Source organism: Macaca thibetana, chromosome 4 (genome assembly GCF_024542745.1).
Source record: "Macaca thibetana thibetana isolate TM-01 chromosome 4, ASM2454274v1, whole genome shotgun sequence".
Taxonomy (NCBI): Eukaryota; Metazoa; Chordata; class Mammalia; order Primates; family Cercopithecidae; genus Macaca; species Macaca thibetana.
In genome coordinates, this window is record NC_065581.1 from 7246636 (window position 1) to 7272107 (window position 25472).

General features: G+C 43.4%; 1 protein-coding gene and 1 pseudogene across 2 annotated transcripts in view; both read right to left on the bottom strand.

Annotated features, from left to right (window-relative positions):
• Nucleotides 1-13402: 13402 nt before the first annotated feature.
• Nucleotides 13403-25472, bottom strand: part of CAGE1 (cancer antigen 1) — a 60317-nt gene continuing 48247 nt past the window's right edge. Inside the window, exons 12-14 of the mRNA XM_050787469.1 lie at nt 18392-18460; nt 16521-16560; nt 13403-13616 (exon numbers count right to left, since the gene is read on the bottom strand). Of these exons, the coding sequence (XP_050643426.1) occupies nt 13575-13616; nt 16521-16560; nt 18392-18460 (151 nt within the window). The 3' untranslated portion in view covers nt 13403-13574. The remainder of the gene's footprint in view (nt 13617-16520; nt 16561-18391; nt 18461-25472) is intronic.
• LOC126952664 (40S ribosomal protein S3-like) lies at nt 23507-24321 on the bottom strand (annotated as a pseudogene). The gene has a single exon (XR_007724990.1). The product of XR_007724990.1 is annotated as a 40S ribosomal protein S3-like (transcript).

Here is a 25472-nt window from a genome sequence, read left to right on the forward strand (position 1 = left end):
AACTACACAATAGGTCCAGCAATGGCTGTCCAATTTTCTTTAGTTCCTTTCTCATCTATTTTGGATTTGAGTTGCTGGAGTAATATAGCAGTTCATGAAATTAATCTGAATATTAGGTAATCTTGGACTGGACCAGTGTGAGATGTCATAAAGATGAGGAAATAAATCATGTGCTTACTATTGTGTCACCTCCTTAAACTGTGCTTTTTCATTTAATTTTCTAAACATCTCTATGAGCTGGATATTATTTACTGAGGAGAAAACAGACCCAGAGAGGTTAGTAATTTACTCAAGGCTTCAAAAAGCTAGCAAATGGCAGATGCAAGATTTGATCAAGGCTATCTGTTTCCAGATTCCATACACTACTGGTCTAGGACATCTGCTGTTCTAGTCCGGCATTGTTTCTGCTTCAGGTCTCCTTGTCCTGGGGCTGTAAATGCAGTTGGGAGCCACTGCCACCACTACCTACTTCTGTCTGCTAAAGTCACAGCCTGAAGGTGCTGGGCTGAATCAACCCAATTCCACTCTGCCAGGCCACCAGTGGCACCACTGCTGTGTTGCTGCTGCTACTAGGGCGCCCAGCAGAAGTGGAGGGCCTCCTCTCACTTTGTTGCTGCCTCTGCTCCTGTGCATGCTACCAATGCTGCCACTCTATGTCAGGACTACCAGGGCTGCTGACCCTGTTTTGAGATGACTGAACCTTGCTGAGTTCTCCACTGACTCAGAATAATCTCCCTCCCGTAGTTTGAGGCACCGTTTCATGAGTTTCAAATGCGACCTGCTCTGAGGTTGTTGACGTCTGACAGGTGTTTTGACAAATACATCTTTAACTTGCTACTCTCTCCTAACACCAGAAACAAATTGATGGGAACTGTAATCGATGGTGAAGTTACAGACCTCATGCTGTACTCAAAATCACAGCTGCTCTCCATCATGGCACCACCGTGTCTTACTGGCTTGCTTTCCTCATTCAGAGGAATGATTACGGAAGGGGACAACGTCTCATTCTTTACGGTAAAGAGATTCCTAGTAGATCTGTCTCACGGGTTCTCAGATGTTTAGACGTAGCCTGAACATGTAAGGATAATTTAGTGTAGGCTTAACCTGGGACTTCCACTCCAACGATGATGTCATCAATCAATTACTAACAGATTTTATTTGGGACTTGAATTTTACACAACCAGCTACAACTGGTGCAGCAGGAAAAATAAAGTGTGCCTACTCTAGATATTACTGATGTGATGAATTTAGGCAAAATAAGAACATGTAAACGGAAAACAGACCTGTGTGACTGTCCAATTAGTATTTAAAAACGACAGCTGTGCTGGGTGCAGTGGCTCACACCTATAATCCCAGAACTTTGGGAGGCCAAGGCGGGTGGATCATGAGGTCAGGAGATCCAGACCATCTTGGCTAACACAGTGAAAACCCGTCTCTACTTAAAAAAATACAAAAAAATCAGCCAGGCGTGGTGGCGGACACCTGTAGTCCCAGCTACTCGGGAGGCTGAGGCAGGAAAATGGCGTGAACCCGGGAGGCGGAGTTTGCAGTGAGTGGAGGTTGCGCCACTGCACTCCAGCCTGGGCGACAGAGCGAGACTCCGTTTCAAAAAACACACACACACACACACACACAAAAAAACAGGCAGCTGTGACCAAGCACGTAAGGGGCTAGCCCTGACCAGTGTGCTCACCAATTTTGCATCACTGTGATCCACATTCTCCCTATAAGCAGCAGCTTTTCCTTGGTGTCCACCCAGAGCTCTCTGCCCTAATTGGTTCCAATCCTTAATTTATGGAATTATGAATTCCACCTACTAATTTAACTCTTTCCAAATCTTTCCCCATGTCTACACTAATCTCTTTGAAGGGATTTGTTTTCAGGGGATAGTCCATATCCTGGTGACTCTCCTTCATAGTGAGAGGTGACAACGTGCTAGCAGCCCTTGCTCTCGGCGCCTCCTCCGCCTCGGCGTCCACTCTGGCGGCGCTTGAGGAGCCCTTCAGCACGCCACGGCACTGTGGGAGTCCCTCTCTGGGCTGGCCGAGGCCGGAGCCTCCTCCCTCTGCTTGCGTGGAGGTGTGGAGGGAGAGGCGCAGTCGGGAACCGGGATCTGCGCGCGGCGCTCACTGGCCAGCGCGAGTTCCGGCGGGCGCGGGCTTAGTGGGCCCCGCACACGGAGCGGCAGTGGGGCGCCGCCGCCCAGGGCAGTGAGGAGCTTAGCACCCAGGTCAGCAGCTGCGGAGGTTGCGCCAGGTCCCCCAGCACTGCCGGCCCGCATGCACCACGCTCGAATTCTCCCCAGGACTCAGCCGCCTCCCCGGGGGCAGGGTTCGGGACCTGCAGCCCGCCGTGTCCGAGACCCCCTCTACGGTGGGCTCCTGTACCGCCCGAGTCTCCCTGACGGGCGCCGCCCCCTGCTCCGTGGCGCCTAGTCCCATCGACCGCCCAAGGGCTGAGAAGCGCTGCCGCGGGTCGCGACTGGGGCGCAGCTCTGCCTGCAGCCCTGATGCAGGATCCACTAGCTGAAGCCCGCTGGTCTTCTGACTCCTGTGGCGCCTTGGAGAACCTTTATGTCTAGCTAGGGGATTGTAAATACACCAATCAGCACTCTGTGTCTAGCTCAGGGTTTGTAAATACACCAATCAGTACTCTGTGTCTAGCTCAAGGTTTGTAAATACACCAATTGGCATTCAGTATCTAGCTAACCTAGTGGGGACTTGGAGAACTTTTCCATCTAGCACTCTGAATCTAGCTCAAGGATTGTAAACACACCAATCGGCACTCTGTCAAAACAGACCAATCAGCTCTCTGTAAAATGGACCAATCAGCGCTCTGTAAAATAGACCAATCAGCTCTCTGTAAAGTGGACCAATCAGCAGGATGTGGGTGGGGTCAGATAAGGGAATAAAAGCAGGCTGTCGGAGCCCACAGCGGTGATGTGCTTGGGTTTTCTGAAGTGTTGTGGCTGATTTGCTGCCTGTTTGGTTCCAGGCTGCGTTTGAGCTGTGATGCCGTAGAAGTCTGCAGCTTTACTCGTGAGGCTACCGAGCCCTTGTACCCATCAAGAGTGAAACTATGAACACATCTGAAATGCATAAACTCTGGATTACCATTTTTGAGAACTGTAGAACACTCAGTCTGAGGGTCTGTGGCTTTATTCTTGAAGTCAGTGAGACCAAGAACCCGCTAATTCCAGATGCAATAGAACTCAGACAAATCCTGTAGTTGATTTTCCACATCTGTCATTTGAGCAGAGCATTCTTTCTCTTTGATTACTTATAATTTCTCTTAAGTACCTACACAAATGTAAGTACTCCTGTGTTCTTTTATGCCCCCACGAAGTAACTGTGGCCAAGAAACTTCCCTCATGTTTATTTTTTTGAGATGGGAGTCTTGCTCTGTCACCCACGTTGGAGTGCAGTGGCACGATCTTGGCTCATGGCAACCTCTCTTCTGGGTTCAAGCGATTCTCCTGCCTCAGCTTCCAGAGTAGCAGGGATTACAGGTACCCATCACCACGCCCGGTTAATTAATGTATTTTCAGCAGACGACGTTTTACCATGTTAAGCTGGTCTGGAACTCCTAACCTCAAGTGATCCACCCCCCCTTGGCCTCCCAAAGTGCTGGGATTACATGTGTGGGACACCACACCCAGCCGCTCATGTCCTTTTAAATCTTTGCTTAATTGTCACCTCAGTGAGGCTTACCTTGAGCTCTGCTTTAAAATTCCAACCCTCCTGCCCCCACATTCTGCATTTTCCTCTGTTCTCTTGTTCATAGCACTGATTATCTTTTCTCACAATATAGTTCAGCCTGTCTCCTGTTGGATGTGAACATCTTGTGGCCAGGGAGTTTGGGTCTTAATGTTATAGAAGGGTGCCTGATACCCAGTGTGAACTCAGTATTTGTTAAATCAATGAAGGTACAGTGTTGTTACAAGTCACATCTTTCCTCCATAAGTTTGAACCCAGGTTTGATTGTAAACCTAATAAGAAATGAAAAAACATTGAGCAAAAAACCCTAAAAACGTTACATTTATTATAGATAAGCAAAGGCTTAAGCATTCTTTCATGTAGCAAGGGAAAAAAAAAATTGGCTTTTGTGTACTATACCTCCAAGGAAAAAAATTCCTTTATAATCCTTATGAAAAGAGGGTACTCATGGGAAAGGAAACAAGAAATAAGAATGACTTTAAAGGGAGTGCTGGCTCTCCAGCCCACCTCCTCACTTAGGAAGGCCTCCAGTCCTTCCCCAGCACATACTTCATAGAAAAGAACAGATGAAGTCATAACTACCTGATCACTCACCACAAAATCCCCCACTTTCATCCTTATGCTCAGGCTGTGCTTTTTTTCTTTTTTTTTCTTTCTTTTTTTTTTGGAGATAGGGTCTGGCTCTGTCTCCCAGGCTGGAGTGCAGTAAAACAATCATAGCTCATTGTAACCTTGAACTCCTGGGTTCAAGTAAATTGTCCTGCCTCAGCCTCCCAAGCAGCTAAGACTACAGGCACACCACCATGCCCAGTTAATTTTTTTTTTTTTTAGAGGCGGGGTCTTGCTATGTTGTCCAGGCTGGTCTCCAACTCCTGGCCTCTAGCAATCCTCCCACCTTGGCCTCCCAAAGTGCTGGGATTACAGGTGTTAGCCATCAGTCCTTTCAGTTACAATAAAACGACGTTTAGAGGCCCATCAAAGGCCAACCACCATTTGTGGTTTAGATCCCATCTCCTGCTCAAGGACATGTGATTCTGAAAATAACCCCCTCTTTTCTCCCTCACAATACATTTCTAGTTCTCTAATTCATTATTTGAACATCAACATACAAATATAATATTCCCTGTCTTAAAAAAACAAACTCTCTCGGCCTCGGTTCCCCTTCAGCAATAGTCTAATTTCTCTGCTCCCTGACACAGTAAAGCATCAGTATTTTACCCCTCCATTTTCTTCTCAGCCTATTCCAACTGTGTTCTTATTTGTAACACTTCACTAAAATTTGTTAGGTCTAATGGCCCTCATGTCAGCCTTTCCTCCTCTCATTCTTGAGCAGTTGTTTCTCTAGGCTCAACGACATCCATGCGCTGCTGGTTTTCCTTCCACCTCAGCAACCCCTCCTCCTCCTCTGCTCGGCATCTAAATATAGGCCTTCTAGAATGGGCACACCGTCTACTCTCTGTGTCTACAGGTTCTGTATTCTTGGATTCAACCGACTGCAGATCAAAAATATGGGAAAACAAAAATCAATAAAGATACAAAAAATATAGTGTCACAATTTACATAGCATTGATGCTATGTTAGGTATTATAAGTAATCTAGAGATGATTTAAAGTATATGGAAGGGTGTGTGTAGGTTATGTGCAAATAGTATGTCATTTTTTTTTTTTTTTGAGATGGAACCTCGCTGTCACTCAGGCTGGAGTGCACTGGCCCCATCTTGGCTCACTGCAAGCTCCGCCTCCCGGTTTCACACCATTCTCCTGCCTCAGCCTCCCCAGTAGCTGGGACTACAGGCACCCGCCACCACACCAGGCTAATTTTTATATTTTTAGTAGAGACGGGGTTTCACTGTGTTAGCCAGGATGGTCTCGATCTCCTGACCTTGTGATCCACCCATCTCGGCCTCCTAAAGTGCTGGGATTACAAGCGTGAGCCACCGTGCCCCGCCAAACAGTATGTCATTTTAAGGAACTTGAGAACCTGCAGATTTGGGTATACATTGGGGGTCTTGGAACCAGTCCCCCTTGGATACTGAGGGATAACTGTACTACATAAGACTGGGAAACTCACCTGCTTATATTCTGTAAGAGGCCTTAGAGGACACTCCATTTACCCAAGCGATGAGAAATGCACCTGGTGACAGGGGCTGAGAAGACCATTGGTCAGCTCTGGAGGTCTGGGCTCAGGGCAAGAGATGCTGTTATGGAACTGCACTGATAGCAGTGGGAGTGAGGATGGGAATGGAGGCCAGATGGCGTCACCTAATGGCCAGCAACAATGTGGGCACACTGCTCACAATGAGCTGCAGGGTCAGAATAGGGGAGAGGGGCTGGGGAATGGGCAAGGGGAGTAACCTGTAGAGAGCTGTGATAACAGCTGATAAAACACCTTCCTAGAGGCAAGACAAATGGGCACCCAATGAGAGCATTGCTTAGTTTATACAATTAAATAAATCAAGAGGCCGGACGCAGTGGCTCACGTCTGTAATCTCAGCACTTTGGGAGGCCAAGGCAGGTGGATCACGAGGTCAGGAGATTGAGACCATTCTGGCCAACATGGTGAAACCTCGTCTCTACTAAAAATACAAAAATTAGCGGGGCGTGGTGGTGCGTGCCTGTAGCCCCAGCTACTCAGGAGGCTGAGGCAGGAGAATCACTTGAACCTAGGAGGTGGAGGTTCCAGTGAGCCGAGGTCACGCCACTGCAGTCCAGCCTGGGCGACAGAGCGACACTCCATCTAAAAAAAAAAAAGAAAAAATGAAATCAAGAAAAACCAGGAGGCTGAGGGCAGTCACCCCAATAAAAAGTTTTGATACTGCTGTGGTCTGAATGTGTCCCCTAAAACTCACATGTTGAAATTTAGAGCCCAATGTGATAACATTAAGAGGAGGAGCCTTTCGGAGGTGATTGTCTTGAAGTCAGAGCCCTCATGAATGAGGTTAGCAACCACATAAAAGGTCTGGAGAGAACTAGCTAGGCCCTTTTTGTCATTCTTTTTATTTTTTATTATATTATTTTTTGAGACAGAGTCTCACTCTGCCGACCAGGCTGGAGTACAGTGGTACAATCTCAGCTCATTGCAACCTCCGCCTCCCAGGTTCAAGTGATTCTTGTGCCTCAGCCTCCTGAGTAACTGGAATTACAGGCATGCGCCACCATAGCCAGCTAATTTTTGTATTTTTAGTAGAGACAAGGTTTCACCATGTTGGCCATGCTGGTCTTGAACTCCTGACTTCAAGTGATCCACCCACCTCAGCCTCCTGAAGTGCTGGGATTACAGGCACGAGCTACTGCACCCGGCCTGCCATTCTTGCTGCCATGTGAGGACACAGCATCCATCACCTCTGGTGGCCACAGCAATAAGGCACCATCTTGGAAGCAGAGAGCTGCCTTTACCAGACTCTGAACCTACTGGCACCTCGGTCTCAGATTTCTAACCTCTGAGACTGTGAGAAATAAATTTCTGTTCTTTTTGTTTGTTTGTTTTGAGACGGAGTCTCACTCTATAGCTAGGCTGGAATGCAGTGGCTCAATCTTGGCTCACTGCAACCTCTGCCTCCCGGCTTCAAGTGATTCTCCTGCCTCAGCCTCCTGTGTAGCTGGGACTACAGGCATGCGCCACTATGCCCAGCTAATTTTTGTATTTTTAGTAGAGATGGAGTTTCATCATGTTGGCCAGGATCGTCTCGATCTCTTGACCTCGTGATCTGCTTGCTTTGGCCTCCCAAAGTGCTGGCGTGAGCCACTGCACCTGGCCTAAATTTCTGTTCTTTATAAGTTACCCAGTCTCAGGTATTTTGTTGCAGCAGCAGGAACCAATTTAGACAGATCCCCTTTCTCCACTGGGCCTGACCCAATTATCCAATTATCAATCCCAGAACTGAAGCAGAAGTCAGGCTCCTATGACAAAGAGCCCTGAAGCACCACCACAACTGCCATTCAGTACTGAATATCTCATCCTTCCTCAAAGGGACCTATGGTCATTGACACACAATCATCATATATTGAGGAAGGTGGAACCTGCAGACCTTTTGAGGATTGTTAGGCACAGGTTGGAACTGACATTTTATCTAGGACCCAAAGTGCCAACACAGCCCCTTTTAGAGTAGGAGCATTTGGAGCCAGGTAATAAGTAGAGCCCCAGCCCAGATCCAGCTAACAGTGGGTTTTTCAGTCATCAGATCCATTCAAAGCTGGTCCCCAAGTGCAGATAGGATAAATGGACATACTTGGTGGTTGAACGAACCCTCACATTAGTTCCCTGGTCTGTGGGGTAAGAACCAATAAGAGTATGAAAGGTGAAGCGGGAAGCTTCTGAAATTGCCACCACTACTCCCCTCCCCAGCCAAAATTAAAAAGTAAAAATACAACCCAATCGCATCAACGGGGAATGGTAGAGGTGTGTGTCACCTTCAAAAGGGTGGTGGTCGGTGTTAAATCCTGGTTTAATCTGCCAGCTCGTCCCTGCAAAAACTAGATAGTTCATGGGAGATGACAGCAGAATACGAAAACTTTTCCAGGTCGTAGCCCCGATGCCTCAAGCTCAAACACAGGAGTTGATCGCAGTTTGTCCTACTAACCCTTCTCTTGCATGTTCCCCAGGAAGAAGGTTGATCGGAATCCTTGAGAAACATGGGGTGGGAGCAGTGACGGACTGCGAATAGGATGGAGGAAATTTGGGGGCACGGGTGATGGAAATATTCTAAAACTAGGTTGTGGTGATTATTGCATGACTCTATAAATTTGCTAAAAATCACTGAATTGTATACTTAAAATAGTTGAATTTTACAGCACATAAATCATCCCTCAATAAAGGGAAGAGCGTATGAAATATATTAGTTATAATGACTTGTGTACTTATGTACTATGGTTTTTATGCCTCTTCTTCCAGTTGCCAACACTCTTTCATTAGGGCTGATCAAATCCTCCCATCAAACAAGTGAGGACAGTGAAGACATGCCCAGTGGAGTAGCTTTGCTGTGAAATTTTGAAAATTGGAAACTCTTCTCCCAGCACCTTCTTCGGTCTTTGGCCCCATTTATAAGAATCCTCCACTGTATTATAGTGTTGAATTTTTACCATATTGTGCTCACTAGAGTTTTATAAAAATATATTCTAACTGTTCTTCATGCACGCTTAACCTTGCTAAATACAGGATGATCTTTGTCCAGTTTCACAACTTACCCCTAAGGTGCAATCATAATTCATACTAATTCCCAAAGTCCTTCGCAGTTTTTTTTCAGACTGAATCTGCTAGATTTGAATTATATATGTGGCTCACTCTTACCAAGAGTTGCATTTATATAGGCAAATGTTAACAATCTTTGAAAGACAGAACATAATATAGAAAACATTTATATCCTTAAACAATATTAGCACAGTCCTGTAACTGTTCTTAAACTAGAGTTACTATGAACTTGATTTCCTAAAACAGATGTTATGGAGGAGCCAGGGCTTGAATCTGAATCTTATGATTCCCTGTCGAGTGCTCTTTTTCCTATTCCATACTATCTCCCCTGCACTATAATTTAGGGAAGAATGTGCTAAGTGCCATTAAAAAGTCAGATAAAACAGAGGAAAGAGGCATTTCAGATGAGGATGAGGGTGATATCTGAATTAGACCTCAAAGGGAACAAATGTTTTAAATATGAGGTACTGCATGGTGGATGTGAAGAAAGGAGGACATTTAGTGGGCAAGGAAAATGCATTCCCAAAAAAGGAAACAATATGGGGAAAGGCACAGAAGTTTGGGCCTAGAGCACGGAAGGCAATGAACACTGACTATGGAGTAAGGATTTGAAAACCTGTCCATAAAATAGATTTAAGTGAATTATGACATGTATCCATGAAATAGCATATAGCCTTTAAAAATCAGAGTTATGAAGACTGGAGATATCGGACAATAGTTATCAGAAACACTATGAGTTCAGATAACCTACTTAGGATAGTACATGAAAGTGCCTTGCAAACTGCAAATAACAATCTTTTGGAAGGTTTATAATGGGGAGTGAAAAGAGAGGAACCATGATAGCTTTAGAAAAGAAAAGAGTTGCAGGAAGGGCTTTTTTAAAGGCTAGAGTAGGGTTCAATGAAGAGTTATAAAGTAAGGTGTGAGAAGATATAAATGAGTGACGGAGCAAATCCTCAAGGAGATGGGATGGGCCAGAGTCAAGGGGACAAGAGATCAAACAGACCAGAGAAGAAAAGAGGAAAGTGTGTAAGTCCACAGATGGGGGAGGAAACTGCGTCCCCACGCAATCTCCTGTGGTGAGATCCAACAGTTTACTCTGTGAAGGCAGAAGCTGTGGCTATTTCCAACTTTCACTTCTCTCTTTTATTCCCCTACTACAAGAAGAGAGTGACACTCCCAGCCATTAGCTCCCTGAACTTACCACGCCATGGCTTATGTTTGCCCTGAACATGCCTGTCCTGATTTCAAAGGAAGAGATGTCCCTGTCCCTAGGCTGTGCTGTGGAGCCTAGTCCCTCTTTTCTCCTCTGACACCTTGCTTTATCAATGATCCCTGCTCTCTGGAGCCTTCTCAGCATATACATAACTGCTTATTAAATACCTCCACTCAGATGCTTCACAGCTACCTCAAACTCAGGGTATCTCTCCCTACAAACCAGCTATCCCTCTTGTCTTCTCTACATCACTCATCAGAGCTCTGCTAGGCTTCCTAGACCCTTCTCTCTCCACTCCAACAGCTAACTAATAACCCCATCCTTTCCGTTTTACCTTTGAAATCACTCAGCATGCACATCTTCCTCTTTATTTCCACTGCCACTATTTTAGTTACTAGTCTGTTTTTCTTGACTGTAGCACCATATCAGTAGTTTAACTGGTAGTCCTGATTCTAGCTTCATCCACCATCAACCTACCCTTTCTATCATTATTAGGGCAATCTTTCAAAAATGCACTACCACATCACTTCTCTACTTGAAACCTTTCAGAGTCTCTCATCAGAATAAAGTTCAAATTAATTATTTCCTTTTTTTTTTTTTTTTTTTTTGAGACAAGGTCCCACTCTGTTGCCTAAGCTACAGTACAGAGTGCAATTCCAGCTCACTGCAGCATTCCCAGCCTTGACTTCCTGGTCTCAAGTGATCCTCCTGCTTCAGCCTCCCGAGTAGCTGGGACTACAGGTGTGCACCAACATGTCCAGCTAATTTTTAAAAATTTTTTGTAGAGATAAGGGTCTCACTATGTTGCCCAGGCTGATCTCAAATTCCTGGGCTCAAGTGATCTTCCTGCCTCAACTTCCGAAAGTGTTGGAATTACAGTTGTGACCACTGTGCCTGGCTAAGTTCAAATTTCTTAGTACAGCACAGAATGCTCCTCATGATCTTCTTCATCTCTGACCCTCTGAAGAGCTTGAGTTTTGGACATTAACTGTACTTCAGGGAATGTAACCGGCATCTCAGGCCTCCATGCTCTGAGCGTGCTCTTGCTTTCCTGTTGTCTTGAGATACCTCATCGGCTGTGAACATCTGGCTCAAGTGCCATCATTTCTGTAAAATCTTCCCTGAGGTTTTCCAACACAGTCCAGAGCCATTTCCTCCCACCATTACATCTTACATTGTTCTAGAATACTGATTTATCACCTCCTTAGGATCTTCATTTTTCTTTGTATCCTTGGCATCTGACACAGAGCCTGTCCCAGTGCTTATTGAAAGTCATTAAATGTTTATTGAAAGAAAGATGGGCTTAAATGCCACATCCTTGTGCCACACACCAAGGCAGGCACGTTCATTCTCAGACAACCTCTAGGTAAAACCCCATAGGTGTCTCATAATACACACATTGCATACACCACTTATGCACACAGTCCTCTTCGCAATGTGTTAGTGCTTCCTTTCTACCTGTTTCATCACATTTGTGTGCAGATTTCTGGGGCTGCATTAGCCATCCTTCTCCTATCATATTTTCTCATTTTCCCTAGAAGATTCCATGAAACTAATAATAATATCTCTTTTTAAAATATGAGTAACTTCCAAAGCTTTCAATGTTTCACTTTCTAAAATGAAACTACACTATTAGAGCTGCAACCCACTGTGCATTTCTCATGGTTTAATTTGTCATTCTAAGTTTTAGAATTTGAAAAATTAAATATTTTTGTTTCAACATTCATATAAGACCTCTCTTATAGAATTCCTCAATAAAAATGACAACAATAATAATACCTTTTATTTATTCACCACTTCCTTCAGGACCAGATATATACTCTACATATATTTTCACCTTGTATTTATCTAATTTAAGTACGAAACTAACTTTAGTGAGATAAAATAATTTTTCTCTTCCACCTAAGGGGTGTGTGTGTGTGTGTGTGTGTGTGTATATATATATGTGTATATATATATATATATATATAAAATATTTATTTATTGAGACAGGGTCTCACTCTGTTGCCCAGGCTAGAGTGCAGTGGTGAGATCTTGGTTCACTGCAGTCTCTGCCTCCCGGATTCAAGCAATTCTCCTGCCTCAGCCTCCCAAGTAGCTGGGACTACAGGCACTCACCACCATGCCCAGCTAATTTTTGTATTTTTTTTAGTACAGACAGGGTTTCAACATGTTGACCAGGCTGGTCTAGAACTCCTGACCTCAAGTGAGCCACCTGCCTTGACCTCCCAAGGTGCTGGGATTACAGGCGTGAGCCACCGTGCCCAGTTGTAAGGCATATTTTGATCAATAGCTATACCTCCAGTCTGGTTTGGGATTTATCAAAAGGATAATATGTATGTTAAATACATTTATTTTTCTAGTGCATTTCACAAAATCAGCTATCTCTGGTTCCTTTGTTTAAATTCAGAACTAATTCCTCAAAACTATGTTAAAGTGGAAATTATAAGGGTTACGTGTTAAGAGCCAGTCCTTTCCTTTCATCTGGGTTTTTCTCTTTGTTTTGAGACAGGGTTTCACTCTGTTGCCTAGGCTAGAGTGCGGTGTATGATCATGGTGCACTGCAGCATCCTCCTGGGCTCAGGCCATCCTCCTGCCTTAGCAACTCCCCATCCCCACCTCCTTACCCCCACACCACACTCCCCTCCCCTGCCACCCAGTAAGCTGGGACAAGTGCTTGCCAGCATGCCTGGCTAATGTTTCTGATTTTCAGTAGAGATGAGCTCTTCCTATGTTGCCCAGGCTTTTTTTCTTTTTTATTTGAGACAGAGTCTCACTCTGTCACCCAGGCTGGAGTGCAGTGGCCGGATCTCCGCTCACTGCAAGCTCCGCCTCCCGGGTTCACACCATTCTCCTGCCTCAGCCTCCCAAGTAGCTGGGACTACAGGCGCCCGCTACCATGCCCGTCTAATTTTTTGTATTTTTAGTGGAGACGGGGTTAGCCAGGATGGTCTCGATTTCCTGACCTTGTGATCCGCTCGCCTCGGCCTCCCAAAGTGCTGGGATTACAGGTATGAGCCACTGCACCTGGCCGCCCAGGCTTTTTTATCTGGGTTTTAATTCCAAAGGATTTCAGAGTTGGTGTCTTTTAAAATTTGGTTGGTATTATGAAGAATATGCCTGCCTGGACAGAAAAAGGATGTCTTGCAGAGGAAATAAAAAGTTGAAGTGAAATCCATGACTATTTTTGTGCATCATTAAAGGCCTGATAATATGGGAGTGGTATTCTGTGAAAATATTTGACAAAAAACCCACTGTATGTTTATGTTAAATAGAATATATTTGATTATTCACAGGAAGACATTAGAAGTAATCGCATTTTTGGAATGTAAGACTTTACCATTTATACAGATTTTAATATATCATCTGCCTGGATTGATTTGGCTAGCATATGTAGTAGTGACTCTTCCTGGAGTGGTTGACAAAAATGATTACTGTTTAATCCTCAGGCTTGTTTAATCTAAATCATTTCTATTTTCTTTAAAAACAGCTGGCATCTAAAAATGAAAGGAAAAATGTTTTATAAGTTTTGGAGAAAGACTAACATTCAGTGACAGAACCCCTAAACAGCCAATTTTTGATCACATATGGAAAAGGGGTGCAAAGTAAGCCTATAGATAAGTGAATTCCACAGATAATATGAACACTGTATTTTGTTTGTTTGTTTTGAGACAGAGTCTTGCTCTGTTACCCAGGCTGGAGTGCAGTGGTACAATCTTGGCTCACTCTGCCTCCCAAGTTCAAGCGATTCTCCTGCCTTTGCCTCCCAAGTAGCTGGGATTAGAGGTGCTCAACACCATGCCCGGCTAATTTTTGTATTTTTAGTAGAGACAGGGTTTCACCATGATGGCCAGGCTAGTCTCGAACTCCTGACCTCAAGTGATCTGTCCACCTCAGCCTCCCAAAGTGCTGGGATTATATTTTTGATAGAGATGGGGTTTTGCCATGTTGTCCAGGCTGGCCTCGAACTCCTGACCTCAAGTGATCCACCCACCTCAGCTTCCCAAAGTGTTGGGATTACAGGTGCAAGCCACCACACCTGGTCTCCAACACTATATTTTAACTGATATTTTTGTTTGTTTCTTTCAGCCTTTTTTCCACTAAGGAACACCATGAAGAACAAGGTGGACTGAATTTCATCTTCCTTGGTTTGGTTGGCAGTTGACAGAATGTAGAAAAAATAATCTGAATAATCCAAAAGTGACTTACCAGCATGGCATAGTTAAGAATTGATAGTATTGGCTGGGTGTGGTGGCTTACACCTGTAATCCCGGCACTTTGGGAGGCTGAGGCAGGTGGATCACCTGAGGTCAGGAGTTCGAGACCAGCCTGACCAACATGGAGAAATCCTGTCTCTACCAAAAATACAAAATTAGGCAGGCATGGTGGTGCATGTCTGTAATCCCAGCTACTCGGGAGGCTGAGGCAGAAGAATCACTTGAACCTGGGAAGTGGAGGTTGCAGTGAGCCAAGATCGTACCATTGCACTCCAGCCTGGGCAACAAGAGTGAAACTCCGTCTCAAAAGAAAAAAAAAAAAAAAAGAATTGATAGTATTAAGGCACCCTCTTAATTCAACTATGAGAAAAGCTGGGTCTCAATGGCAGCATATGGAGGCATGCCCTACTGAGTGCCTCCTCATCCCCAAAGCTGTGTTACAAATAGGCCACGGCATTTATGAACATATCCACGTCCTGAAACGGGACAGAGGTGGCAGTAGCTGTGTCTGCTGTTTGGGATCACGCCAGCAAGTGTAGCATTGGTCCTGGGTCCCAAGTCTAACATTCACTCCTATTTAGTACCTTTTATGAGATCGGTAGTTGAGGATATCAAAATGAATATGAGACAATTCCTGTACTCAAAAGTTCTAGTCAAGTCAAAGGACGTGCAAGCAGAGAACTGTAATGCTGTGTCATAGGTGCTATTATGTCAAATGGTACAGTGTGGGCACATGGGAGAAAGCAAGTCAGTTCCTTTTGGGAGACAGAGCAGGAAAGGCTTCAGAGAGGAGGCAGAGCTTGAGATGACAGGCGTTTGTGAGGTGGGAACTGAGTAAGTGAGAAAAAAGGAGCTGGAGAAGAACATACCAAGCAGGAGAAGCTGCATGAGCAATAAAAGGAAAGCACAGAAATAACATACCATGCATAAAGGTAGGGAGTAGAACCATGGTTATTAGAGGCTGAGAAAGGTAGTGAGGGGAGGATAGGGAGAAGTTAGTGACTGGATACAAAATTACAGCTAGATAGGAGGAATAAATCCCAGTGTTCTATAGCACTGCAGGGTAACGAGAGTTAACAGCAATTTTTTAGATATTTTCAAATAGCTAGAAGAGAGGATTTTGAATCCTCCCAAAACAAAGAACCGATGAATGTCTGGAGTGATAGATTTGCTAATTACACTGATTTGATCATCACACGTTGTGTACATGCATGGAAATACTACTCTGTATCGTGTGTGTGTGTGTGTGTGTATATATATATATATATATTTTTTTTTTAGAAGTTGTCTCTCTCTGTCACCTAGGCTGGAGTGTGGTGGTGAGATCTTGACTCACTGCAACTTCTGCCTCTTGGATTCAAGCTATTCTCCTGCCTCAGCTGCCCAAGTAAGTGGGATTACAGGCACACGCCACCACACCTGGCTAATTTTCTGTATTTTTAATAGAGACGAGGTTTCACCATGTTGGTCAGGCTGGTCTTGAACTCCTGAACTCAAGTGATCCACCTGCCTCAGCCTCCCAAAGTGCTGGGATTACAGGTGTGAGCCACCATGCCCAGCCTGTATCCTATAAATATGTACAATTAATATGCTAACTAAAAAGAAAAGAAAAGAAAATCACATGTTTAGAAAGCTGCAATCGGTTAGACGTGGCTGATATGCATGATGAGAAGGAGAAAGCAGTGAATGGTAAGACTGGATAGGAGGGCCAGAGCCAGATCATAGGGAACTTTATACACCATGCTAAGGAGCTCAGATTTGATCCAGAATGTGATTGGGAACCACTGAAGGGCTTTATGCAAGGGAGGGGCATGAAAATATTTTGCTTTTGAAAGATCAAAATATGTCTACTCTATGGAGGATGGCATGAAGGGGACCAAAACTGAAGGCAGAAACAATAATTAGGAAGTGAGTGCAACAAGTCAGATGAGAAATGACAGGGGCTTGAAATGAAGCAGTAGCAGTGGGGATGGAGTAAAGGGGCCCTACAAGGTTAGAGGGAGGGGCTTCCAATTACAGCACCAGCTATGACAGGAGATGGAAGAACCCTCGTCTGAGGATGGAAGGGAAGGCTAGGTTGCACAGTATGGAAATGTGACTTCAGGAACTCCTATTAAATCTTGTGTTATTGTCAAATTACATGGAAATGTAAGATTATTTATCATGATCATCAAGGTGACCTACCATAGTCATGGACTTTGGATGATTTTCTAAACTTTTCGATCTGTAAGAAATAGAAAGAAAATAATGTAAAAAGGAGGAAGGGGGGACTGAAATAGTGAACATGGTGAGCAAGTATGCCATTATTTAGCATATTTTCCCCCCACTTTCAAGGAGAAATCGTCAATTAAGATAGAACTATGAGACCCTCAGAGATTAAGATCAAGCTTTTTGGTATATAACATGTGGATCATTCTCACTTCATTTAAATAAAAACAATGAGGCAGGGTATGGTGGCTCACACCTGTAATCCCAGCACTTTGGGAGGCCAAGGTGGGTGGATCACTTGAGGTCAGGAGTTCAAGACCAGCTCTGCCAACATGGTGAAACCCTGTCTCTACCAAAAATGCAAAGATTACCTGGGCATGGTGGCATGTGCCTGTAACCACAGCTACTCAGGAGGCTAAGGCAGCAGAATTACTTGAACCTGGGAGGCGGAGGCTGCAGTTAGCTAAGATCGTGCCATTGCACTGCAGCCTGGGTGACAGAGTGAGACTTCATCTCAAATAAAAAAATAAATAAAATAAAAAAAAATGAGGCACACTCTCACTACATTTAACATTCCCATAGATTTACTTAAGATACGATTCTGACTGACTTGAAAACTTAATGAATTTACTTGAAAGTCATGAAGAACTAGAGGCAAAAATAAAACATCTGAGGCTGTTAAGATACTTGCTTTTATATCCTTATGTCCCACTATTTCCACTAGTGAAGAGAACTGGCAAAAGCAATGCCATAATTTTGAGAGGCTGCAGAGGTAAGCTGAAGCTTGTTTGCATGCCGAATATACCGAGATCAATTGGGCCAATCATCACAGGCTTCACAGAGGGTGGTGGCTGAAAGCTGATGTAGGTCTGGAGTTTTCTAACAAATGTCCTTCTTGGCTGGAAAGGGTTTTGAGAGCTCTTCTGACCATCTCACCCCCGAGTAGCTGGGATTACAGGTGCCCACCACCATGCCTGGCTAATTTTTGTATTTTTAGTAGAGATGGGGTTTGGTCTTGAACTCTTGACCTCAAGTGATTCACCGGCCTCAGCCTCCCAAAGTGCTAGGATTACAGGCATGAGCCACCGTGCCCTGCCCATACTGCTGTGTTCTTAATCAACCCCACAGGGTTTGTGCATACACCTTGTAGCATCAGATATTGAGCCTCTTCTAAAATAGCAGACTGTAAGGCTTAATGTTAGTGTAAGAAAATCTGGTGATAAAATACAGAGCAGGGCAAGTAGTTTCGTTGTAGACAAAAATCTTAGCCCATAATCTTTATAGTTTCTTCCTTAGAGTGACTGTACATTCCATGAGAGCAGGGAATCTGGCTTTCTATTTCAGGTTCTACAAAAAACATTAATCAAGCAACTACTTTATGCTAGGCAAAACATGAAGCACTTTCATATAATGTATCTTGTTTACCTTAAATTGAGATAAGAAATAGTTTTTTTTAAATATCTATCTATCTATCTATCTATCTATCTATCTATCTATCTATCTATCTATTTTTTTGAGACTGAGTCCCACTGTGTTGCCCAGGCTGGAGTGCAGTGGCACAATCTTGGCTCACTGCAACCTCCACCTCCCAGGTTCAAGCCATTCTCCTGCCTCAGCCCCCTAGTAGCTGGGATTACAGGCACGTGCCACCATGCCCAGCTAATTTTTGTATTTTTAGTAGAGACGGGGTTTCACCATGTTGGCCATGCTGGTCTCAAACTCTTGACCTCAGGTGATCCACCCCCCTTGGCCTCCCAAAGTGCTGGGATTACAGGTGTGAGCCACCACACCCAGCTGTATTATCTATATTTTAAAGATATTAATTTAAAAAAGAGAGGGAAACTTACCTTGGTTTTCTGGCTTTTTCTCTGGGCTTTCTAATTAAATCCTCTAAATGTTTATTTCTCTTTTCCAAACTGAAAGAAGAAACAATTGAATTTTATGACTAAAACTGACTTTTCTAGACCATTATTTTGTTAGATTCACTAGAGGATTTTAGTAGATAAAAATAGGTACTCTAAGGCCGGGCGTGGTGGCTCAAGCCTGTAATCCCAGCACTTTGGGAGGGCGAGACGGGCGGATCACGAGGTCAGGAGATAGAGACCATCCTGGCTAACACGGTGAAACCCCGTGTCTACTAAAAAATACAAAAAACTAGCCGGGCGAGGTGGCGGGCGTCTGTAGTCCCAGCTACTCGGGAGGCTGAGGCAGGAGAATGGCGTAAACCCGGGAGGCGGAGCTTGCAATGAGCTGAGATCCGGCCACTGCACTCCAGCCTGGGTGACAGAGTGAGACTCCGTCTCAAAAAAAAAAAAAAAAAAAAAAGGTAATCTAATTATCTATACACTATCCAACCACCTAACCATATAGAAACTTGGGATTCTTTCCTAGCAACTCAAAATTATTCTATCAGTTTTTCCCTTTATAGGTTCCAGTGGTGAAGAAGGAAAGTAGACAGTAGCAAATATATAAAGTAGCATTCAGATATTCTCCCATTTGCTTACACAGTGGTTCATTTATACTGATCCTTCTATCTGAGTAAATCCAATATGATCCTGAGGGTAACATGTTAAAAACAAAACTCCTGGCTAGCGTGGTGGTTCACACCTGTAACCCCAGCACTTTGGGAGGTTAAGGCAGGTGAATCTCTTGAGCCCAGGAGTTCATGACCAGCCTGGGCAACGTGGTGAAATTCTGTCTCTACAAAAACACAAAAACTAGCTAGGCATGGTGGCACATGCCTGTGATCCCAGCTACATGGGAGACTGAGCTGGGAGGATTTCTTGAGCCCAGGAGGTGGAGGTTGCAGTGAGTCAAAATCATGCCACTGCACTTCAGCCCGCGACAGAGCTAGACTCTGTCTCAAAAAAGAAAAAAAAAAAGAAAGAAAGAAAGAAAGAAAAGAAAAGAAAAGACAAAAAACCCTGAGCTAGAAACAACTTAACATGCAAAAATATGTGACAGCATTACAGGACCATCACAAACCTATTTTTCCATCCAGGGAGGTTGTATGAGCTTCCCGTGGCTGCTGCAACAAATCAGCACAAATTCTGTGGCTTAAAACACATACATTTATTTTCTTCTGGAGGTCAGAAGTCCAAAATAAGCTTCACTGGCCTGAAATCAAGGTATTGGCAGGGATGTGCAGCCTCTAGAAGTTCGAGAGGAGAATCCTTTGCCTGGCCTCATACAGCATCTGGAGGCTGTTCTTATTCCTGAGGGGGCTTGACCCCACATCACACCACCTTTTCTCCCCATTTCCACTGTCAGGTTGACTCTTCTTCTTCTGTCACCAAATCTCTCTCTGCCTCCCCTGTCTTATAAGTACCCTTGTGATTGCATTTAGGGCCCACTCAGATAATCCAAAATAATCTCCGCAACTCAAGATGTAATCACATCTGCAAGGCTCTTTTGCTATATAAGGTAACAGTCACAGGTTCTCATGATTAGAACTTGCATGTCTTTGGGCCATTCCTCAGCCTACTGTAGAGGATAAATAGGCCCTGAGAGGAGATGAAATTCTACCGCAGAGGTCTAAACTCAAATGCCTATAGAAGGGTCAGGCAGGTATGTGAAATGAGCAAAGCCAGCTAAATGGTGATTCAGACAAACCAAAGCGCATACACCCCTAGGCCCTGCCTAAAAGAAGTTGCTACTTAGCTCTTGCCAAATGTTGCCATGTGAGAATGCTGCAGCCATGATTAGATCTTCTTGTCTTACTTATTTTTAAATTTTTATTATTGAGAGACAGAGTCTCACCCTGCCACTCAGTCTGGAATGTAGTGGTGCAATCACAGCTCACTGCAGCCTCAAACTCGCGGGCTGAAGCAATCCTCTCATCTCAGCCTCCTGAGTTAGCTAGGACTGCAGGTGCATGCCACCACACCTGACTAATTGTTTTAATATTTTGTAGAGACAAGAGTCGCGCTATGTTGCCTAGGCTGGTCTTGAACTCCTGGCCTCAAAATATCTTCCCGCCTCAGCCTCCCAAAGTGCTGGGATTGTAGGCATGAGCCACTATGCTCAGCCTACTCTTGTTTTTAAAGAGGAGATAGAAATCTAGATTTTTACAGAATATCTTCCCTTTTCAATTTTGGCAATTAATTTAAAAAATACTTTAAACATTATATGGACAAAACACAAATGCCCCAGAATATAACTTGTAAGTTGTCATTTTGAAATCTATACTCTTTCTTTCAGAGATATCAGGTTTTGTTTTAAAGGGATAAAGAGAAGTTGTCAAACCCAGAAATAGAAGATAATGTGAAACAACTCTGTGTAAACCAAAAGCCTGAGTCTATCATGCTTAATTATCAGAGAAATAGCATGGAATAAATCTTCTGTATTTCTAGAATTGAAAAGAATGAGTCCAACTCCTGAAGGAGGGAGATACCTAAGGAAAGAAAGTGAAAAGTATTTCCAAGTGTGCAACAAGGCAACAGTGGAATATATTGACACTGTGCTTCTGTGTGTAGAGCTGCGGGCAAACAGCTATAATCTAAGCCTACCTAAATGGAGTCCTTGGTTTATTTTGGAGGAAGTCATGTCCTCCATAGAGGCCATGAGAGAACTCTGCTGAGAGCTAGGCAAGCAAAGCAGCACCACTGAATGGAGTATAATGAGTGCTTTGATTTGCATTTAATGACATGACTGTATTTCTTTCTTGTTTTTCTTTTAAGACAGAGTCTCGATCTGTCACCAAGACTGGAGTGCAGTGGCGCAATCTCAGCTCACTGCAACCTCTGCCTCCCTGGTTCAAGTGATTCTCATGCCTCAGCTTCCCAAGTAGCTGGGATTACAGGTGTGCGCCACCATGATTGACTAATTTTTGTATTTTTAGTAGACATGAGGTTTTGCCGTATTAGCCAGTCTGGTCTTGAACTCCTGGACCCAAGTGATCCTCTCACCTTGGCCTCCCAAAGTGCTGGGATTACAGGCATGAGCCACTGTGCCCAGCTGACATGAATATATTTCATGTGCTTTTTTGCCATACATGTATTTTCTTGGTGGAATCTCTACTAAAATCTTTGCCTATTTTTATTGGGTTATTTGTTTTCTTATGACTGAGTTTTGAGAGTTCATTACATCTGGATAGAAGTTCTTTAGCAGATACATGATTTGCAGATATGTTCTTCCAGACTATGGCTTGTCTTTGATCTGTTAACAGTGTCTTTAGAAGAGTAGTTTTAGGCTGGGTGAGGTGGCTCACACCTGTACTCCCAGCACTTTGGGAGGTTGAGGTGGGCGGATCACGAGGTCAGGAGTTCAAGACCAGCCTGGCCAACATGGTGAAACCCCATCTCTACTAAAAATACAACAACAAAAAAATTAGCCTGGTGTTGTGGCGTGCGCCTGTAGTCCCAGCTACTTGAGAGACTGAGGCAGCAGAATCACTTGAACCCGGGAGGTGAAGGCTGCAGTGAGCTGAGATTGTGTCACTGCCCTCCAGCATGGTGACAGAGTGAGACTCCGTCTCAAAACAACAACAACAACAACAACAAAACAAACAAACAACAAAAAAAAGAAGAGCATTTTTAAATTTTGATGAAGTCAAATTTATCAAAATTTTCTCTAATGAATCATGCTTTTAGTGACATGTCTAAGAAATTATTGCCTAACCCAAAGTCATAGCAATTTTCTGTTTCCTTCTAGATGTTTTAAGGTTTTAGCCTTTATCTTTGGGTATACTATCCATTTTGAGTTTACTTTGTATGTAGTGGAGTGTATAAATCAAAGTTAATTTTTTTGAAAATGGGCAATGATGCCAGCACCATTTGTTGGGAAGGTTATCCTTTTTCCACTTTGTTGCCTTTGTATCTTTGTCAAAAATCACTTGTCCATATATGTATGGGTCCATGTCTGCATTCCCTGGTCCGTTCCATTGATTTTTATATTTTTATACCAATGCTACACTGTTTTGATTATTGTAGCTCTCTAAAAAGTCTTAGAATCAGAGTTTCCCTCCCATTTTATCCTTCTTTATCAGAGTTCTTTTGGCTATTCTATGCCTTTTGAATTTCCATATGAATTTAGAATCAGCTTGTTAAGTTTATTTAAAACTGGAATTGCACTGAATCAATAAATGAACTTGGGGAAAATCTTAACAAAATGGACCCATGAAAGAGCTATACCTCTCCATTTATTTAACTCTTTACTTTCTCTCAATGATGTGTTGTAATTTTTAGTGTATGAGTCTTTTACATACTTTTGCCAAATTTATCCTTATGTAGTTTATATTTTTGGAGCTATCAGAAATGCTTTTTAATTTCTGATTGTCTGTTGCTAGTATATAAAAAGACAACTGACTTTTACATATTGATATTGGATCCTGCAACCTTGCTAATCTTAATAGTCCTGGTAACTTTTTTGTAGATTCCATCAGATTCTCTACATAGATGATCATGTGTTTGTGAATACATGCAGTTTTGCTTCATGTCCAGTCTGGATGAATTTTATTTTTCTTGCCTGATTGTATTGGACAGAACTTCCAGTACAATGTGAATGTACTGAAATGTCTTGTTCCTGATGATAAGAAAGCATTTAGTCTTTCATCATTAAGTATAACGTTAGTAAGCTTTTGTAGGTGCTCTTTGTCCTAATTGAGAAAGTTCCTTTCTTTTCCTAGGTTGTTTAGGTTTTCTCATGAAGAATGATGTTGGATTTTGTCAAACGGTTTTTCCGTCTGTCGAAATTATCATATGCTTTTTCTTTTTTAATTTTTTAAATATGCTAACTAACAATGATGGATACAATTGTTATTATATATAAAGCTGGCCCTTTTTTGCTATATAAGGTAACATTCACAGATTCTAGGGATTAGAACATGGATTCACCATTTACTTTTACCTGACATTTTTAGCAGTATATACTGTACCCAATTTGTAGTCTTTTATTCCTCACCCCCTTCCACCCTTTCCCCCAAGTCCCCAAAGTCCACTGTATCATTCTTTTTTTTTCTTTGCCTTTGTACAATATTTTATTAAAGGTCTTTACAGAGCAACATCCAGACTCCAGAATACAGCTGCCAATGAGACCCTGTTACGCTGTGGGGACTGGTTGGGGCACAGCAGGTGGCTCTGGCTCCCCACCCTTCTGTTCTGAGATGGGGGTGGTGGGCAGTATCTCATCTTTGGGTTCCATGATGCTCACGTGGTCAGGCAGGGGCTTCTTAGGGCCAGTTTTACCAGTTGGGTCCCAGGGCAGCATGATCTTCACCTTGATGCCCAGCACACCCTGTCTGAGCAATGTGGCACACAGCAGTGTCAATGTAGTAGTTAACAAGGTATCTGCTGTGGATCATCAGGCCATCCACAAACTTCATGGATTTAGCCCTCTGTCCTCAGAGTTTCCCAGACACCACGACCTCGCAGCCTTTAGCCCCACTCTCCATGATGAACCACAACACACCATAGCAGGCCCTCTGCACGGCAAGCCCTCCTAGGGTTTGTAATGCAGACACTCTGCCTGGGCAATGGCACACAGGCCCCTAGCGGCCACCTTTTCAGCATAAAGCTCTACACTGCCCTCTGGAAAGCCAAACCTCTTCTGAACTACAGCAGTCAGTTCCCGAGTCCCCCAGCCCTTCTCACCAAGAACATTCTGTGTTCTGGTGACTAAGGTAATGATTTCTCTTGGCTGGTGTAACTCGCACCTCAACTCCAGAGTAGCCAACTTCAGCCAGTTCCTGAGTAAGAAACTCATTCAGTTCAGCTTAGAAGATGCCATCAGTGACAAACTTCTTCTTGGAAATTTGCATGGCCATCCTGGCGCCATGCTCCGCCGAAAGGAAAGGCACTGTATCATTCTTATGCCTTTGTGTCCTCATAGCTTAGCTCCCACTTATGAGTGAGAACATATGATGTTTGGTTTTCCATTCCTGGGCTACGTCACTTAGAATAATGGTCTCCAATTCCATCTAGGTTGCTGTAAATGCCATTATTTCATTCCTTTTTATGGCTGAATAGTATTCCCTGGTATATATATATACCACAATTTCTTTATCCACTCATTGATTGATGGGCATCTGGGCTGGTTCCATATTTTTGTAATTTCAAATTGTGCTGCTAAAAACATGCATATGCAAGTATCTTTTTTGAATAATGACTTCTTGTCCTCTGGGTAGATACCCAGTAGTAGGATTGCTGGATCAAACGGTAGTTCTACTTTTAGTTCTTTAAAGACTCTCCACACTGTTTTCCATAGTGGTTATACTAGTTTACAATTCCACCAGCAGTGTAGAAGTGTCCCCTTTTCACCGCATCCTTGACAACATCTGTTTTTTTTTTATTTTTTGATTATGGCCATTCTTGCAGGAGTAAGGTGGTATCACATTGTGGTTTTGATTTGCATTTCCCTGATCATTAGTGATGTTGAGCATTTTTTCATATGTTTGTTGGTCATTTCCATATCTTCTTTTGAGAATTATCTATTCATGTGCTTAGCCCACTTTTTGATGCGATTTTTCTTTCTTGTTAATTTGTTTGAGTTCCTTGTAGATTCTGTGTATTAGTCCTTTGTCAGATGTACAGAGTGTGAAGATTTTCTCCCACTCTGTGGGTTGTCTGTTACTTTGCTGATTATTTCTTTTGCTGTGCAGAAACTTTTTAGTTTAATTAAGTTCCACCTATTTATCAGTTTTTTTTAAGAGAATATAGAATTTATTCGATATTGAATATAAAAATAAACCATCTAAATAGGGGCCCAGGGAGCTTCCCTTATTTCTCTAGGTGCCTCCAAGCCTTCCCACCCCAACCCCAATAAAAACATTTTGCATATATAATGGCTAGCAAAGACTAAAAAGATGCAAAACTTCCAAAGACAGCAGGCACTCAGCTTAAGGAGGGTGATGACTGGGTCAGATGAGATCTTCCTGCAGGAGCCCACCATTTTCTTAGTCACAGCACTGACGAAAATACACCCCAGCCTTCT